Here is a 20,372-nt window from a genome sequence, read left to right as displayed (position 1 = left end):
GATGTGACCGGGTTCGAGCTTTAAATAAAAATGTGAAAGTGACGTAAGGGGTAGCTGTAGAAGTGATATAAAGTTTGTATGGGAGGTGACGGTAATACTTACCGACTCCCTAAGTGGACTACAAGCCCTCAAAAACAAAAATACCAAAAACCGATAAATAAATTAATAAATCAAATACTTAAAAGCTCCAACGACCTAACTAAGGCAGGCAAACAAATAACCTTCTTGTGGATACCCGCCCACGTAGGAATCTACGGTAATGAAAACGCCCATCTCAAAATCAGAAATTAAAAGCGTAAACAAGCAAAAAATCACCCAAAAATGGCATAACCTTTATCTAAACTCAAATAGCCAAATAAACAAGTACTCAGCAAACCACTAACCAAACCAAAAATTCTCCAGCCATAAATAAAATCGACAGAGTAATCACTAAACTCCAAACAGGACACACCAACCTAAATAACCATCTAAAAAAATATTAAAAGACATACTACAGGTAACTGCCCACACTGCAAACAACTAGAAACCCCAGAACACTCACTCATCCACTGCACACACTACCTAACACATCGAACCGCATTGCAACCCACCCTCAATCTAAACAAGGCTCTCACTCTAGAAGCAATACTAAACCCACAAAATAAACTAGAAAACTTCAAGGCCTTAGGCGTATTCTTAATCAAAACGGAGCTATTAAAACGCATCTAAAAACACTATAATCTACCAAATCAAAATTACATAAACAAACAAACATCCACCATACCCAGCTCCCTTAGTTCTCCTCCCCAATCCCATCGGCATCTATTCCAAATCTCAAAATTCCCAAATTCTATATAAGCAACCCCTAAAGCCCCCTCTTGGGTTGCACACACCACTTTCGCCCCTTTCGGAAACACATTAAATGGCCTGGCCGGGCCCGTGTGCGAAATACGCATCTGTCGGAAAGCGCACGTTTAATCTTCAAAGTAAGTAAGTAAGACGGTAGGGGTTATTTAAAGATGCGGAAGTAAATGACTTGCGCGGGAGATAGTGTGATTAGGGAAAGTGTCAAGATGACAATATTTGATATTTAAACTGCTATCTATAAATCCATTTAGGTAAATATGGTAAAATGTTATTAAAACAAATGACATAAAGAAGTGTCTCAGGGTAATGCTGAAGTGATTATGTTCATTGTGTTTTTATTATTAATATTGTTTTCATGTCGTCTGAGACCTACAGCGCTTCGGGCGTTCCTCCCATATAACTGGAATACTGTCATGTGATTAATAATACTTGCAGTTACCATTTGAGCAAGGAGAGTCTCAGCAAGTCTATACAGGAATCTTTAACGAAGGGACGTTACTCTTGATGCGTTCTGTTTGAACCAATCAGTGAAAGGGCACTGTGCAAATGGCCGCGAAACATTTAAAATTGCGCCCAGCTATGTAAGAAGGACCTTATATCCTGCATGTCATACTCCGTATCTTCTCTTTGCAATTTCCTAGAATGCAGGACATTTGAACAGGTATCAGTTTAAGAATAAGAAGCATATGATGGCGGATGGCGACCATGATGTTCGTGTGGCGTGCCTGTCCGGAATCTTGGATTTGCAACGTGTTTGTCAGAGAGAAAACCTCCAGTTTTCACCCGAAACCAATAAGTTCCTTGTGTACCAGACCTTGAAAAAGGTCGGGCCATGGACAGCACAAAAGCTCATAAGTAAACGTAAGTATGTGTGTTGTGCACTTAATTAAGATCTATCGTTTTTGACCAGTACAAGCCTATTGCGCACGAACTTTAATCTGTTGTCAATCGATAGGGCCTATAAGATCTATGTCCAAGTCCTAGATAGGAGCACACTGAAAGTGTTCCGTGACAGTGCCATTGGAACGAGCATACTGAAATCATGAATTATTTTCATTTTACCGACAATACATACAAGGAGTGATGGTGTATTCAGTATTGTACACTTTGACACCAAAATCAATATGTTCACAACATCAATTATTTGATAGGCCTAGGCCTTATTCTTTTACAAGTGACCTTTTGAATAATCTGTATGAATTGACATTGTATTTCTAGTAGTTGTCACTTGATATGGTGACTTGAACCAGTCGCAGTTAGGTGCTGTGTTGACTTGTGATTGGCGAATAGGGCCTACTCTTGATTTATTATTTACATCTACAGGTACTTGGACATCTGTTCATGTGGCGAATGGCAACCCAGTGTTATTTGTTATTTTCTATAAGGCAGACTTGAAGGGGCGGTCGGGTAGCCTAGTGGTTAAGGCGTTTGCTCGTCATGATGGCTCGCCATGAATAGCTGGATAATTGCTGATGCGGCGTAAAACAATATTCATTCATCACGCTGGCGACCTAGGATCGATTCCCGACATGGGTACAATGTGTGAAGCTTATTTCTGGTGTCCCCCACTGTGACATTGCTGGAATATTGCTAAAGGCAGCGTAAAACCATACTCACTCACTCTCCAGAGAGAAATAGAAAGTGAACTCATCTTCCAGGGGGAAGGGAACTACAAAAAAAGTCCAGTTTCCACCTTTGCGGCAAAGTCAGCTTGAATTTTGTGGCTCAATCGTACCACCACCAGTGGCTGTTACAAGTTATGCCCCTCCCATTGACTAATGAGACTTCACCTCTCGCATCACTTGCATTTTCAAATGAAATGCCACTGCCCAATGAAGACGATCTGATTGATAATAGGTATCTATAATGTAATAAGCGTTTTACTTCGTGAGCACCTTGATTAGAAACATGAAAAGATTTGGATAATATCTGTTTATGCTTAGTTGATGTCAACATGCTTTGCAAATCCTGCAATCGACCGAAATCTGCACAGCAGTTTACGAACTGGACCGAAGTCTGTTAACTCCATTGCTTCGGAAAGATGGGTAAACTCTCTAATCAGCATCAAGGTGATTAAATTCTTGGCAAGCCTGATCATTTTTAAACTCAAAAAGCTGTACTTCTGAAGGTACATCTTTTTTGGGTGGCGGCAGTTTTCCTTTTCCTTTCATTTAGATTACCCAGGGTTCACCTGACATGGCCTTTTGTGGAGATGGTACCAGACCTATGTTCACAGAGTTATCGGAGTAAAAGATCTGGTTTTATTAAGATTGTGTTACAAATAAAACATTAATGGCAACATGCCATGTTCATTGCATGGGAAAGGAGATCGAATGATACGTGACTCCACCACTGTGCCAATTCACTACCTCGTTTATCCTCGCTAATCCAGGGTATTATATCTCCATTCTGTTGTGATATATTCTCTGGACCCATTCAGTATTACAGCTTCGTTTTCAGACTTGGTAAAATGAAAAGACAGCAGCCATTCTTACCATAGATGTAAACAAAATATTCATGATCAAAACATAGGGATTGGTTCCTGACTTTGTGTGCTGTTTCAAATACAGCTGGAAACATCTAGCAGCATAAGAACATGCAGCTTCCTGAGGCAAGAGAGTCAACCGACTTTAAAAGTCCAGTTTCCACCCTTGCCGAGCTAGGCTGGTATTATGGAGTTACATTTTGGCTGGACTGAGTCTACACAGTCCAATCAAACTCGCACAACAAAATCGAAATCCGGTTTGTAAACTGTCGTGCAGATTTTGGTCAATTACAGGATTTGCAAAGCACGTGCACCGACAACTTGTTGTAAACAGATATTTTCCAAACCTTTTCATGTTTTTAATCAAGGTGCTCGCGTGACTGGTGCACTTCGCGATGTAAGATCTGTTTTATCTCAATATAGATCTTGATTATCGATCAGATCATCTTGACCAGGGGTCCGGAAAGTTTTAAATCCCAATCAGACAAAAAGTTGTTATGTTCAGTGTTCCCCCTCGTTATTGCGCGCTTCAATATAGTGCTAACTCAGTTACACGCTAACTTACAGCGCGCTGTAAAGCATGGCTCCCAAAATTTACTAACATTTTTAATAAACTCAAATTTTCCAATGACACAATGTTTTCCCCCATGTCAGAAAACATCAGCTGATCACTGCGATCACGTAACACCGGAAATACCAGTCAACATATTTGATCTGAAGTACGCAATTTAATCCTATTATCATAATATCTTGTTCATTGTTTATCTGGACTAATGTTTGTAATATATTTTATTAATTATATTCAAAATTTCATTCAATAATTATAATAATGTTTACAATAATTTCGGCAAAATCATATGCGAAGTGATCATTAGATCGCACAACTCAATTATATTTACAGCAACCACGGTCAGATTACCGCTATCGATGCCTTGAAACAAACTTTAGTTGCAAGAGAATGGATACACATATCATAAATGCCGTACCATGACTCAAAGTCATATTTATGGCAGTTTGACTATTAAATGTCCACATAACGTTTTCGCAATCGAAATACATGTAGTGCAGGAAGTCCCTACGGTGACTGGTCAAAATCGTTCCATACCTCAAGAAATATCCTGCATACCATCTGTACCAAAGTACTACAATTATGGGTCTTATAATTTTAAGTAAATATGGTGGAAGCTGCAACTAAAATAACACGATATTGGAAAATATTATTCCTGATAAAATAATAATTTCAGATACAATTTTTCCGACCTTTGCATCAAAATTCTTTAAAGTGGTATCACTGGGTACGTTTTAACTGAATCACCGGTAGATTGGGAGGAAACGTGTGCACAGCTGATTGCTATTTCCGGCTTAGTTTACGAGAAAATACACACAGTAATCTTAATCTCTGCATATAAAACAATGCCTTTGAGAGCAGGAAATACATTTTAAATGTTAAATCATCATGTCTTCTGTTGTTTTATATCAAATTTCATACTTTTATTGACCAAGTTTGTTTTATCTGTTTATTCCCCTTAATTCGCTGAGGGGATATGATAATGCTCATAAATTATTTGGATCCCGTTTGTTTAAAATGTCTGGACAGAAAAATTTAAATGTCCGGTAAGCAATATTTTAAGACATTTGAGATTCCCAATCGGACATGTCCGGCGCATATGACCGTTTCCGAGCGAGTTTTGAACGGGAGGCAATGAACATAAATGGCAGGGAATTATTTTGTACTGTCTGCTGTAACCATGGTAACATAAAACTTTAAGAATCTTATCAGGGCAGGTGAAAATATTGCAGGACAAGTTAGGTCTAAGACATTTTTCAAGCTCTGATGTCACATGATTTCTTGTGAGTAGTAAATAGTAGGGCTCATGTATTACATGTATATTACATGTGTTCTGGTTCACACTTCTACCATGCTGAAACCTCTTATTGTCATTTCTCAGCCATTTTGTTTTTTGAAAAATGGAATCAATTTTGTATCCACACACATTGTGTTTTTAGTAATACACGTATGTTTTTATTTTCACTTATATTTGACTTTTGCACTGTAAAAATCCAATTTCCTCACTGTTGTCAGACACCGCCTCCGTGGTCGAGTGGCAGAGCGTCTGCCCGGAGAGTGGAAGGTCCGGGGTTCGATCTCCGGCCGCGTTATACCAATAGGCGTTAAAAGATGGTACTTGTTGTTACCCTGTCTGGCGCTTGGCATTAAGGGGCTAAAACAAAGACTGGTTGGTTAGGAGTCAGTAGACTGTGTCTGAGTGGGGTATCCATGTTAAACTGCGGCATGGTATCTCAGTGGGCTAGCACTATAAATCGGCATCAGTCCGGACTAGTACAAGCAGCCCCACAAACACACACACACGTACATGCACATCGCTATATAAGATCAATAATTTTGGATGCGACATTAAAGCCAATTTCGCCTCACCTCACTATTGTCAGAACAAACCCAAAATGCACATCTTACCATGCTTACCCAGAAACTAAATTTTATAAAACATTTGTAAATATATTACAAGATCATGGATGATTCCAACTCAGCCGAAGATTTTGTGAAATGTGAAAATAAGTCATCTTGCCCTAAATTCAAATAGTGAAAGGACTTATTAAGAAACATTATTCAAATCTGTGTATTTTCAAAAACCAAACAAAAGGAGATAAGTTTGTCAACAGAATCCTTATCTTGGAGAGGGAAAGTTGCTGGGAAAATACTTTGGTGTGACTCGCCATGGTAACGGGTGTGATTGTTATTTCAGTGGTGGAACGAGGAGACCTCCAGTGGGAAACAGATGAGGACTTTGAAGTGGAAACTGTTATTGATCACTGTAAGGAAGAGGTGAGTTGTCCCTGGAAGTGTAAACCTGTATTCAGGGCCTAGGACTGATAGTAAGTGTTGGTGTTTGATGTAGGCCACAGGCTTGTGTACAATGCAGTAGATTTAATTTGGTACCTACAAATGTTCACGGGGACATGAAGATGTCTGTGTTCTGGTGATGCTTTCACAACAGATTTGTTTGCCAACTCTCAGTCTCATTAAAATCAGATGTTAGTTCTCCCTACCCCTAAACAAAGATCTGAGAACATCTCATTAGGGGTCACGTCAGAATGACCTTTCATCCGACCAATCAGAGCGTCGCTTACCAGATCATGAAAGTCACAGTTGGAATGTGATTTCTAATCATGCAACCTCGAAAACTTTAACACGGGGTATTCCAAACGATAGTAAGGGCTTAACAACTGAATCCATACAATCTAGACCATCTATTAGCCATTCCAGAATGTTCTTTTGTTCAGGTTTCAATTTTTTTATCGCGATTTTGTCAAAATATGTTTTCGAAGCGTACTCGCCAATTTGAAATTAGTGCCTTAAATCATGAGAAAGCTGCCTTCTGATTGGTTAATGTCAACTTCTTGTCAGTCATTTCTTTGGTCGGTCAAAGTTCGTGCAAGGTTGGTCTGACGTGACTCCTAATGGAATATCCTCAGATCTTTGTTTAAAGGTGACAAGGACTAAGATCTGTTTGTTATGAGATTGGCCAACTCTTAAGAATTGAAGAGTTGGGACAACACAATATTTAACCATTAATATTCATTTGGAAGTTTCAGGACTACTTCTTTCCCATTCGTCCCATGAAGATACGGGGTAGAATAAGTCTTCAGCAACCCATGCTTGTCGTAAATGGCGACTATGCTTGTCGTAAGAGGTGACTAACAGGATCGGGTGGTCAGACTCGCAGACTTGTTTGATGCATGTCATCGTATCCTACTTGTGTGGATCAATACGTCAATTACTGGATTGTCTGGTCCAGATTCGATTATTTACAGACAACCGTCATATATCTGGGTCAATATTGCTGGGGGGCACGGGTGGCCCAGTTGTCTAAGGCGCCGCAATTCGCTGTGCAGAGTTGCATCTCTTGGGCACGCCAGAAACCTATGATTGTGGTTTTGAATGCGATTATGTTTCTAGGTTTGTCAGCACCATACCCGTGGTCGTGGGTTTCACCGAAGTGGTAAATGTCTAAGACCTGCATCACTTGGGGCTTTCCTCCCACATTAAGCTGACACGCCGTGATATAACTGGAATACTGTTAAAAGTGGCGTTAAACCCAACTCACTCTCTCACTCAATATTGCTGAGTACGGTGTTCCACAACAAACAAATCTTACCCCTTCATCATGTTAATGGTTAGTAACACAGTTACAGGGCCATGTTTTGCCCCTTCTACATCCAGGCCAAAGAATGAATCAAGTAAATAAGCTGAGAATTGTCAAATTAAACCTTTCTCACTCTCAGACTAAGATAGTTTTATGTGGGTGGTAAACATGGCAAACAGAAACTAGTTGTGGACCTCTAGTTGTGATTTCAGTGATCATTTTCTAAGTGTACATGTCCATTTGATTTGTTACCTTTTCCAGGGAGTTGACTTCTACCTGATCAAGTGGAAGGGATGGAGCAACAGCCACAACTCCTGGGAGCCCGCCGAGAACCTGCAGTGTCCTGAGCTCATCAAGGCCTTCCACTCCCTGCCACCGAGCAGACTAGGAGGGAAGAGACGACTTGCTGACATTGCCAACGGAGGTGATAACATGAAGCTGAACAAGAAACGCAGAGTAGATGAGATCTTCGCCAAACTGGTAAAATCCCCGATTCGAGAGATAATCTCCCCGCTCCATCTCCTGTCACTGTCCAGCCCTAAGAAGGGCAAGCTGCCCCAGTACAAAGGTCTCATCACCGGGGACGACCAGAAGATCAGGAAAGTTAACACGGGAACGTCTTACACGAACCCTCGAACAAAGGGCTATAAACAGAAGAGGCTGGAGGTTCAGAAGGCCTTGAAAGAATGGGAGAAGCATCTCAACAGCATCAGCACTGATCCAGCTCCCATCAGTGTGGAGAACAATATGGACCTGGAGGGACCACCGGAGAACTTTGAATACATTAACGATTATCGGGAGGGAGAGGGGATCACAATTCCCCAGGATCCTCTGGTCGGATGTGAATGTGATGACTGCTGGGATACTCGCAAGGGTTGTTGTCCGGCTGCTTGTGGGGCGGAGTTTGCGTACTATAAGTATAAGCGTGTGAAGGTTCTCAAGGGGACCCCTATTTACGAGTGTAACAAGCGCTGCAAGTGCGGACCTGATTGTCCCAATCGAGTCGTTCAACATGGCCGACAGTGCAAAGTTTGCGTGTTCAGAACTCACAATGGCAGAGGTTGGGGCGTAAAGGCGCTGCAGAAGATCAAAAGGGGAACATTCGTCATGGAGTATGTAGGAGAGGTGAGATACACCTTTCAGATATATTTTGGACCCTCTGGATTCCAGGTAAATTTGTCCCCGCAGACTCTGCTTGTCGTAATAGGCGCCTGTGGATTGGGTAACATACTGACTTTGTCTATTGCGTGACATCGTATACTCTGATGGCATGGGCTGTTGCTCAGTAACTGGTTTGTCTGATCAAGACTCGTATAACTGCAATATTGCGGAGTGCAGCGTGAAACAACAATGTGGTGGAAAGTTTGCAATTCGTGGTTTAGCTGTGACCATGTGATGATAGGCAAATGTGAAGCACTCTTGTCCACATGGCATAAAATGGTTTTGTTTTATAGCAAATATTGGTAATGATGAAAATGTGAGTCAGTGAGCGCTTACAATAGGCCAAAAGATTACAAAAATAACTTGTGGTTAGAAAAACAAAGCAACAGGCAATGTGTCGCCTGAATAAATGCAGCATTCAAAATTATGGTGGATCTTAGGGTTCTTCAAGTTTGCTCCTGTAGTATGTGAATCTAGGAACCCTGAAACTTTTGTCGTTAGTGCCTTGACAAATGCCCTTTGACTTGCATCAGTATCACCCTTGTGGGGATTCGGGGTAAAAATTGGTTCACTAAAATCGGATCTTTTGCTCCAATACAATTCCTCTCTGGAATGTGACACGCCACGCCACGCCACGCCACGCCATGCCACACCACACACCACGCCACGCCATGCCATGCCACTCGCCACACCACACCACACCACACCACACCACACCACACCACACCACACCACACCACACCACACTGTCTATAGGAGATTGTGTCAGGTGAATTTTCTTATCAAACAACCTGTGTTGTGATTTCTAGATTCTCTGTACGAGAGAGCAAAGCATTTCCGAATGGAGGTAATAAAGACCACACCATTATGTTGTTGCAGATGATTTATGCCCCCGTCCTTTCTGAGAGTTACAGCATTGAGATCCTGAAGGGAATACCATTGTGTCCTGTGTGGGATTTTTTTCTTAATATCAACTTTTCGAGATGGTAAAGAAATGAAGCTAACTTGTTCTAGAAATCTGAAATCTGATCTGATCAAGAAGCTGTCTATCATTCGTTTAGATCAGGTGGTCAAAGTTCACTCAGGATTCACCTGAGATGACTATCTATGGAGACCGTCACGTAGAGAGATATCTTTCTTTGCTGAGACCTATGCTTGTTGTACAATGTTGTAGGAGTTGACCTAATGCTTCGTCGTGACGTAGTTGATAGCCAGTCATTGTGTCTCCCATAACATCATCAGTGGTTTCATTATTTTCTTGAAGATCCTGGATAAAATAGGTCTTCAGCAACCCATGCTCGTAGTAAGCGGTGACTAACAGGATCAGGTGGTCAGGCTCGCTGACTTGGTTGATGCATGTCATCGTATCCCAATTGCATGGAGCGATGCTCATGATGTCAATCACTGGATTGTCTGGTCCAGACTCGATTATTTACAGACCGCCGTCATATACCTGGAATATTGCTGAGTGCGGCGTTAAACAACAAACGAAAGAACGATTATTTTCTTACATCTGGAATATTGCTGATTGCAGTATTTGCCTCTAAAACTTTTAACATGTTTAATGACCCGTGAACCTTTATGCTAAATTTTGAACACTAAAATGTATCCAGCACATAGTGATCGCAAATAATAGTCACACATAGTGATCTGCGTTTGACAAAAACATTTATCCTATATTTCAGGTTATAACAAATGAGGAAGCGGAGCGACGAGGGAAAGTTTACGATGCAGAGTGTCGGACATACTTGTTTGACCTGGACTACAATGATGGGGACTGTCCCTACACTGTAGATGCTGGTTACTATGGCAACGTCTCGCATTTTGTTAACCACTCTGTGAGTACTGCATTCTCTTCGTCATGCACAACGTGTATTCTTCAGTGCAGCTCCCATGAGTAGTGCGGTGCTCAAGCCTGTATTGTAAGCACTGAGGTGGTTTCGGGAGGTCACAGTGGGAGTGATTTTTGGACTTGTCTACCTACCCAGAGGCTGAATTTCATCTCCTAGTCTGAATCAAATGTCACAGAGCTCCAGATAACTTTTCCAGCAATTGGGTTTTTACTCTAGGGTTTCTATTTTAATTGGGTTATTACATTTTTCATTGGGTAGCCAATATTTTTTCACTCATCTATTAATCACTCTATTGGGTTTTCCCTCAAAAGAGTAAACATTTTAAGATTTAAAAATAAATGAAATAATGTTTTAGATTTATAGAACCATAATAACTGTTCTAAATATACAAGATCAGCTCGTAATTGTTTTTTTTGGAAATTAGCTCCATTGTGCACATTCTGAAAAAGCTTCATTGGCTATTTACTCGTGCTGTTTTTATACATTTGAGTGTTTCATTTAATGCTTGCATCTCTACGCCTGTTAATTGAAAGTAATTGGGTTTTGAATATTTTTTGGTGGTATTTTAGGCAAATACGCTGCTTATCTGTAACTCTGATGTCAGTAACATTCCCAAATTGGAAGTACAAATTTCCATCTTTAAGTTACTCAACTAATGTCATGGTTTGTGGAGGTGACTTATATTTAAACGATGAAGAAATTAGCTACTACAGCAAAGTAAAATCATGGTTACAAACTGAAAGATATTACACTGTTAAAATGATAAAAGTTTAATCAGAGCTTATTGTAACTTAGAACTACTTTGCACAATCTTAATGTAAATGTATGTCGCAGGTCCTGGTATTGTGAGCTCTATTGTGAAGTCAATTTGTGCAAACTGTTCATGTGGAGAAGTAGAGGATGAATACCATGTCTTACCTTTATGTGTCTTACTTACGTATTCCCATTTAAGGTATACTTTTCTACCCATGTGGGCGGTCGGGTAGCCTTGTGGTTAAAGCGTTCGCTGGTCACACCGAAGACCCGGGTTCGATTCCCGACATGGGTACAATGTGTGAAGCCCATTTCTGGTGCCCCCCCCAGCGTGATATTGCTGGAATATTGCTAAAAGCGGCGTAAAACCATACTCACTCACTTACTCACTCACTCACTTTTCTACCCATGTTGCAAGGTATTTTTACCGTCGGTTAATGATAAATCTGCTAAAGTCTGAAAATCCTGATATGATAGTGTTTATTGCGAGAGTGGCTATGTTTTAAACCACTGATTTGCCTGGAAGGGACTCTATTATTTGTTATATGATCATGGTGATAGAAACTAACAGTTTTACACCTCTAGCCCTTAGTGATTACATACAGCAAAACCCTTAAAAAGGCAGATTTCTACTAGTCCTTATGGTACCTTAACTATTGGGCAGTTTTGGCAAGGACCATAAGACTAGTGGCAATTTCCAACGCTGTTACATCGCTGGAATATTTCTGACTGTTGCATAATATGTTCATCCCCTGCCTCCCCCCAAATGTTTTCCATCTCTGTCTTATTTAGTGTATTATATGGGGCGGTCGGGTAGCCTAGTGGTTAAAGCGTTAGCTCGTCACGCCGAAGACCCGGGTTTGATTCCCGACATGGGTACAATGTGTGAAGCCCATTTCTGGTGTCCCACGCCGTGATATTGCTGGAATATTGCTAAAAGCTATGTTAAACCATACTCACTCACTAGTGTATTATGTCTCCCCCAGAATGGAGGGAGACATATTGTTTTTGGCACGGTTCCCGTCGGCGTCAGCGTTCCCACCGTTTCCGGACCATAACTCAGAAACCGTTTAATATTTTTTCGCGAAACTTTGTATACATATTAACCCAGCACTGAAGTGGTGCCTTTTGCTATTTAGAGATTTTTGACATTTTTATTTTTTCTCGTTTCCATGGAGATAAGTTGAACATAGACTCTGAATGGGGGTAAGCTTGGTTTCCGGACCATAACTCGGAAACCGTTTAATATTTTTTCGCGAAACTTTGTATACACATTAACCCAGCACTAAAGTGGTGCCCATTAGTTGTTTGAAATTTCTAGGAGTTCTATTTTTGTGTCTGTTATTTAGTAATGGAGGGTGGGAATGAAGAGATGGGGTTTAACGTGAAGTAAACGAATGAATGGGGGTTAGGGGAGTGGGGGGAGACATATGTTTTTACGAGTAAAAACACTTTCTAGTTATATCTCCATTTCTTTTGTTAAATATCCTGGACCGATTCCCCAGCATCTGTACTGAGCCAGAGATAGGAGGTTTAGAGGTAGTGAGGTACAAAGCTTTGGTGGTGTATGGTCCAGGGTATTTATTGAAAAAAAATGGAGATATGATACATTACATAATTGGACCAGTGAAGATCAGTTGTAGAATAGGACTTCAGCAACCCATGCATGCCTTAAAAGGCGACTATGCTTGTCGTAAGAGGTGACTAACAACATCAGGTGGTCTGGCTCGCTGACTTGGTTGATGCATGGATCGATGCTCATGATGTCAATCACTCGATTGTCTGGTCCAGACTTGATAATTTACAGACCGCCATCATATAGCTGGAAAAGTGCTGAGTGCAGCGTTAAACAACAAACAAACAAACAAACAAACAAAACTACATTAGATAATTAAGGATGAATGTCAGCATCTGAGTTTAACAATAGTATTTCTTCAAGAACTCTTTGTTTAGAATCAAAGTTGTATCTGCATCAGCAAATATTTATTTCTGCATGAAACATGTTTTAGAATAATCAAATGTTTTAAAAAATATATGTTTTTCACACAATATTGAGGCTGCCTTCTTACACACAATTGTTTGCTTACCTAAAACAAATGTTGAAATGTAAGGTATCATATCATGTGCTTTTTTCAGTGTGACCCGAACTTAGAGGTGTTTGGGGTATGGATAAACACGCTTGACCCAAGACTGCCAAGAATTGCCCTCTTTTCAAAAAAAGATATCTTGAAAGGAGAGGAACTTACCTTTGACTACATGATGACAGGTAAATATTATTAATTATTAATTAATGTTACTAATCGATTGCAACTTGAAAGAACAGTGTCTGAGGACTTTTAGCTACCATATATTTATTATTCAATTCGCTATGCAGTGTTGCATCCCTTGGGCATGCCAGAACCTATGATTGTGGGTTTGAATCCCGGTTCGCCCTGATTATGTTTCTATGTTTGTCAGCACCATACCCGTGCTCATGGGTTTCACCGAAGTGGTAAATGTCTGAGACCTACATCAATTTGGGCTTTCCTCCCAAATTCCATGATATAACTTGAATAATGTGAAAAGGGTACGTTAAACCCCACTCACTCACTATTAGAATAGGTCCCTATCACCTCGTCTAGGTTTGTCAGCACCATACCCGTGCTTGTGGGTTTTACCCTTGATCACTTTATCACTTTGGGCTTTCCTCCCACATTAAGCTGACACGCCATGATATGAATGGAATACTGTTCAAAGCAGCGTGAAACCCAACTCACTTTTAATTACATAGCCTATAAACCTTGTAGAATGATCCCTGCTATAGATTCTCTATGACTTTCTCATAGAATTATGATCCCATTTTCACACAAGACGAACTTGATGGCCATACTGAAAATGCCATTTTTGCCTTTTTCTCATCCATTTCTGTGTGAGATTATGAAATTCAGTGTGCAGCAAGTATATGGTGTGTGGAATATTTTAATATTTAATCAAGCTGCAAACTTTGCCCTTCACATATTTTTGTATGACTGTTTTGACATTTCTGGAACAAAGCCTATTTGTATGAATGATCCCAACTGGGTTCTCCAGTCCATCTTAAAACATGACCGCTGTTATTTCTTCATGATGCAGGTGAGCTACAGAGCCTTGTGATTTGTGAAATTAATCAGACTTTCCCCGAGTCTTCCCTTAAACTTTAGCTCCTGTCATTTCAGGGGACACAACTCTGCAAACTGTCTCCCAAGTGGCGGAATCCCAGCTGCCCCCCTTGCAGCCTCCCCATCAGACACCCCAGTCCGATGACACCACCAGTGAATACTCCTACACCTCTCAGGACCCTGACTCTAGCTCAACAACCACTTCCAGGTCACCGTCGAAAACTGGAAGTTCCCCTTCAAAACCTACTGGGGGAAAATCTCCATCCAGACCTGAAAGCAGGTCCTCCTCATCCAAAGAAGGAAGATCCCCATCCAAGGCCAACCAGGACCAGTTGCCAGCAAGACTGGATCCCAGTCTGTCTTCGAAATCTGGAAGCTCCAAATCTCCCTCCAAGAGCATGGCAGAACCAGATGACAAAAACATTGATGCTGATGACACCAAGTCTGATATTTCCGATATTCCTAACCCTGTCCGTCAGCAGTACAGGATGGTGTGTCAGTGTGGGGCTGCCAACTGCAGGAAGTACCTGTTTTAGTTGTCCTCGTCTTGTCCATCTTGTTGACCAGGACAAGGGTCAGCTTGTTTTCTCCTCTGTTCTCCTCAGGGAAATGTGGATTCCTCTTGTATGCAAGAAACTCTTCTAGATCTCCTTTGTGAAATGAAAATACTTTTAATTATGAAATGCAGTATTAATCACATTAATATGTTTTGGGGTTTCAGATTTTGATGCATTAAGAATATCTTTGAACATGCTTCTGTTGGCTGTGTAAAGGTTTTGGAAAATACCAACATTGTTTTATTTAATTCTGATTATTTTCTTTGAAACAGAAAATCAAGTCTAGGCATAACTTTGCAGATTACCACGAAACATGAACTGAACTAAAAAATAATGTATCATTGATGGATTTGTGTCAAAATGGGTTTTCAGGATGGGAAATATGAATTTTATTTAGGAAAGATGATGATAAATGTCAATCATATGCCTAATTTCTTTCTAGATTCAAAACATTTCAGTATGAAGCCTCTTCATGTATTGTATGTATTATTTGATAGTTTATATCCTAACATGAATAATACAAGAATTGTGTCACTGCCTATGTTGGCAGGGTATCGTATGACAACCCAGAGTTATTATGCCGATGTTGGAACCTGGCCTGATACTGCCAAGTTTCAAATGGTTGTCGTTAACTTTCTTAAGGAGGGGGGCTGTGCTCCATTATCAGATGCCCATGATCAGTCTCGGTAAGATCTGACTTGGGTCATCTGTGTATTTAGGGTACCATCAAAGGAACCATTGCAAGGATGTGGATTGTGTCCTCAGCATGGCGACAGTTGTCATTGGATATGTGCAAGAATAATATTATTACAGAAGCAAATGGCCGACTAGTAACCATGGTAACACTGAACTGGTGTTAAAACCAGGAAGACCGTTAAGGAGTCTCAGACACCACAATTAGTATTCTTTGATCACCTAGGAGAGGTTTCAGTTAGAGCCTATTGTTACTCACTGTCTGGAACAATGTTATCCAGTAGTCATCATTAACCCTTATTGAACCTCATGTAACTAGTCCTCAGATGTTTTAGCTAGTCCTGCTTGAACGAAACTAAAATGTTTACTTTATTTACATTTTCTGTCAGGTTTATTCAGTTACAATTGTAGCCAAATTGAAGCATTGACCACTAGTTCCTCAAATGCTACAAGTCAATTAGGACTGCCATGGGTGGAGGTTTACTCTGGCTAGGGCTAAGGGACTAGCGTGAATTTCGAAGGTTGGTTGGTTCTAACCACATGGGGGGCGGTCAGGTAGCCTAGTGGTTAAAGCGTTCGCTCGTCATGCAGAAGACCCGGGTTCGATTCCCGACATGGGTACAATGTGTGAAGCCCGTTGGTGACCCCCGCCGTGATATTGCTGGAATATTGCTAAAAGCGGCGTAAAACCACTCACTCACTCACTCACTCACTCACTCACTCACACACTCACTCTAACCACATGCAGGGTTGGCTGAGGATGGAATTGATATCCATTGATACCCATATTGATATCAGTGCAAAGTGTATTCTAGGCATCACTTCACATCCAGGAAGATTTTCATCTCAATGATTCTTTTGCTTATGAAATATATTTTACTTCCTTTCATACTTGTGCCAATAGTATTTTATTTCTGTATACTCGTTTACAAATATAGCAGATGAACAAACTTTGTCGACCAGAAATCTAGTAGGCCAGACACCTGCCCCCGAGACATCTGTCGCCTCGCCCCCAATGCGATCTTGTTGATAAGCTTATCCGGATAATTCCTCTTAGTGTGAAACTGTATGGATTAACAAGGTTTTACTTATTTAACATGTGTAAGGAGGTTGTTTCCATGAATTGCATGTCAGCGCTTGATTTAGCTTTTGAAGACCAGAGCAACCTGTTATTGAAAACGTTTAACAGCAATACATCATTAATTTACTGACACTGGCAGAACACTGGCCTGTGTTTCAACTTTGATAAGTTTAGGGGGCCAGGGTGCAACCCTTTTTCGTCTGGTGCATCTAGCAGTGTCCTAAATACCCGCCTGCCCGTGACTGGTAACCTATCTGTCAGGCTGCATGAAAATTTCAAATTTATTTTAATAATACTTGTATCTCAAGTAATTGTTCGTATTATGTCAACTGAATCAAGACGTGATTTGCCTCTTAGTTTTTGTGATTTTTCACTAAGTGCGGGCAGGTAATTTTGAAGATGAGCAGGCAACACTTTGGGTCATCTTCCCGATTGTCTTGTTGGGTTATAAAATTATTTCGAACACTGGCAACTAGGCTTTCATGTCAACGTGCACCTGGTCCAGTTCCTGGAAATCGAGCCCTGCATGTTCCATGTGTAACATCCTGGTCATAAGGTCACAAGCAGCTGGGTCAGCGGGCCATGCTAGATCAGGCCTCAAAGTTTACATTTTTACCAAGTAGCCATATGGCTACAAGTATTTTTTTCCAGGTAGCCAGTGGTAAAATCAAGAAGTCAAGCCAATATTGTAGGTAGCCAAAAGCATTTAAAATTATCTTTATCAAATAACTATGATAATATGTACAAGTTATACTTATAGCACTAGTCTTGAAATTGTATCTTAATGGAAACTGTACTCGAATTTTGTTACTTGTGACTTGAACAATGATGCAATTTATGTTACTAGATTATATAGGTATACCCTCGCTTATCCCATGAGCATTGTCAACTAAAATAAAGTACAAATTACATAAAAGAAATTGTATTTTGGTTCATTGTCGACTTTTAGAAGGAATTATTTGCAAGTACAATTATTAGCAGAGGTGTTTTCCAATATCAGCTGTTATTTATTTTTGTGTCTACAGATGTGTACCAACAGAATTTAGTCGCCACAAGATATTTTTTAAGGTAGTCATTTGGCTACCTCTGAATTTTAGACAGTAGACAAACTGAAATATAGGACGCATTGGCTACCGTTTTAGTCGCAACTTTGAGGCCTGTTGATTTATGTTGACTGAGTCCCTTGTGTTGGATGTCTAGTCATTCCCTTTGTTGGTCATCTCATTTTTGTGAATCATTTATTATTTCTATCATGTCATTGATCATATCTGCAGTTCACTGTGCAGAGTTGCATCCCCTGATTTTGGACCTATGACTGTGGGTTCGAATCCCAGTTTGCCCCAATTGTTTCCAGGTTTGTCAGAACCACACCCTTGCTTGTTGATTTCACAAAGTGGTCAACTTCTGAGACCTGCATCACTTCGGGCTTTCCTCCTTAAGCTGACGAAATTATATCACTGGAATACTGTTCAAAGAGCCATCAAACCAGACTCACTCATTGATCATATGACCATTTTGGCATCCTAATAATCTTGTTTTACATGTTCTAGATCAACTGTTTGTTTTACTTCATGGTTTGTGGAACATATGCCATCCCCAAAAATGTATTTTTGAAGGTCTTTTTTTAACTTAGCCTATTTTGTTCACAAATTTCGAAATTTGAACAATAATTTTAAAAATTGGGGACATTGATCACCCCTTTTCATTAAGAAATTATTAAAGATAAATATATTTTTATTTCATTCCCTCTGTACACCACCAAGTAGACAATTCTGTTACCATTTCACTATATTTCTTTTCAAGTCTTTGACAGGCATTTAGAAGTTGGAAGAAGATGAAGACAAACTTTTATGGATAGCAATAAGGAAGCTGTTATCCATTAAAGTTCTACTGGTGTAATTTTAGTTGGTTTATGAGACCGACCAACAAAGAAACAACTGAATTTACAAAACAAAATGAAATTTTGGGTCACTTTTTTAGTTACACCACCCATTGTAAACAAAAATTAAAGTCTAAACATGTTTATTCTATAAAAAAAAATATCAGTTATCTTTTGGTGTCTTGTCTTGTTAAAACTTTTTAATATTTCATCAATTAGTATCAGTACTTGTTTAGAAGATGAAAATGAATGATTTCTGTTTTTCAACCACCTACATTGATTTTTAGTCCAACTATTTTGTTAACCAACTAATAATCAAAACCCTCATAATCAAAAAGAGTGTCAAGGTTAGGCATAAAAAATAAAAAGAATTGGTTCTCAGGCAATGACTTTTGGAAGTATAGTGCGGGTGGGTGGGTGGTGTTTTTGCTTGTTCAAACTAGTATGTAACCAAATAAACAGTTGTGTACCATCAACCTGGGAAAGGACCCCCTACGTAAACAAGAGCACTAACTATTGCCGCCATGACCATAAGTTTAACACGAGATGCGCAGTAAAGGGAAGTAACAGCATGCCATATTGGACCGCATTGTTCTTAAGTATTAGGATTTTTATATTTTGATTTCAAATTGAAATAAAAACAGACTTTATGATGGAGCGGGCGGTGCGTGAGAACGAAGGCTATTATTTTATTCAGCCTCATCAGTCTGTTTAAGCCCATCCATGAATGAATGCAGTGTTATCCTGAATACAGATGAGAGGGGACAGTGTTGCTGATTGAGAATCACAGTGAATGTTGTGGGACATTGATATTACTGGTTTCGTAGGCTGTGCCTATGTATATACAGGGTCGTATGGTGGAGCAACATGACTGATAAACCTAATCAATAACCGTGCACCAAATTTAATGTTGCTGATCTTTCAAATTGTCAGGGAGAATTCTTTGCCCTGGACAACTTACCCAATGTGAGCACTTTACTTTGGGGGTTATGAATCCACCCCACTTCTGTAGCCGAAAGTCACTACACCAAACCCCATTATTATTTTTTATTTTTTAATAATTTTTTCCTATAATCTACCTGAATCTTGAGTTTGGTTTGTTTGTTTTTTAAAATAAAAGATACAGATATGAATTGCAATATAATACAATTAACTGACAATAATTTTGATTGGCTTTTTAATGGTATGAAATTTGTAGAATCAATTGTGTAATTTGTTAAGATCAAAAAACAAAACAAATAGGCACTGTAGGTTTTGATAACTGCCCAAGTAGTTATACTTGTATCACACATTGTCATGCCAGATGAAATCAAATGGAGAGTTTTAATTTAGTCTATCCGAGCTGATCTGTAAAATCTTACTTAACACAATATACCAGAAATATGACAGATGTGTGACTTCATACTGAAGTAGAACTTTTACGTGTTAGTTTTTTTATGTCCAATATGGGTGTTTCACTTTGGAGCTTCGGACACTGTCCAGGGCCCTGTTTCAGAAAGCAATCGTAGCACTAAGACAATCGCAACTCCCATACTTTAACATAGACTTACAGCAGTCTTAACACAAAACAGGTGAATATCTAACCCTGCTGCTTCCTATTAAATAGGGGTGGTCGGGTAGCCTAGTGGTTAAAGCATTTGCTTGTCACGCCGAAGGCCAGGGTTTAATTCCCCACATGGGTACAATGTGTGAAGCCCATTTCTGGTGTCCCCCTGCCATGTGTAAAACCATACTCATTCACTCACTCATATTAAATACAAG

The 20,372-nt window shown here is 39.9% G+C and overlaps 1 protein-coding gene across 1 annotated transcript; it reads left to right on the top strand.

Annotated features, from left to right (window-relative positions):
* The first annotated feature begins 1,401 nt into the window (after positions 1–1,401).
* Positions 1,402–16,479, top strand: LOC139445008 (histone-lysine N-methyltransferase SUV39H2-like). The gene is made up of 6 exons (XM_071226057.1): positions 1,402–1,707; positions 6,097–6,176; positions 7,759–8,622; positions 10,344–10,496; positions 13,401–13,530; positions 14,459–16,479. Exons 1-6 carry the CDS (start codon positions 1,533–1,535, stop codon positions 14,935–14,937), a joined length of 1,881 nt encoding a protein of 626 aa, XP_071082158.1. The 5' UTR covers positions 1,402–1,532; the 3' UTR covers positions 14,938–16,479.
* The last annotated feature ends 3,893 nt before the right edge of the window (positions 16,480–20,372 follow it).

Source organism: Haliotis cracherodii, unplaced genomic scaffold (assembly GCF_022045235.1).
Source record: "Haliotis cracherodii isolate W230 unplaced genomic scaffold, xgHalCrac1.p SCAF_6, whole genome shotgun sequence".
Classification (NCBI taxonomy): domain Eukaryota; kingdom Metazoa; phylum Mollusca; class Gastropoda; order Lepetellida; family Haliotidae; genus Haliotis; species Haliotis cracherodii.
Note: the sequence above shows the minus strand (reverse complement) of the source record. Positions and strands in the feature narration are given on the sequence as shown.

Excerpts from the sequence above, each read along its gene's own strand:
- LOC139445008 (XM_071226057.1), top strand. The coding sequence starts at position 1,533 with ATGATGGCGGATGGCGACCATGATGTTCGTGTGGCGTGCCTGTCCGGA. Across the intron at positions 8,623-10,343 it reads TCATGGAGTATGTAGGAGAG|GTTATAACAAATGAGGAAGC; the intron begins GTGAGATACACC and ends CCTATATTTCAG. Across the intron at positions 13,531-14,458 it reads CTTTGACTACATGATGACAG|GGGACACAACTCTGCAAACT; the intron begins GTAAATATTATT and ends CTGTCATTTCAG.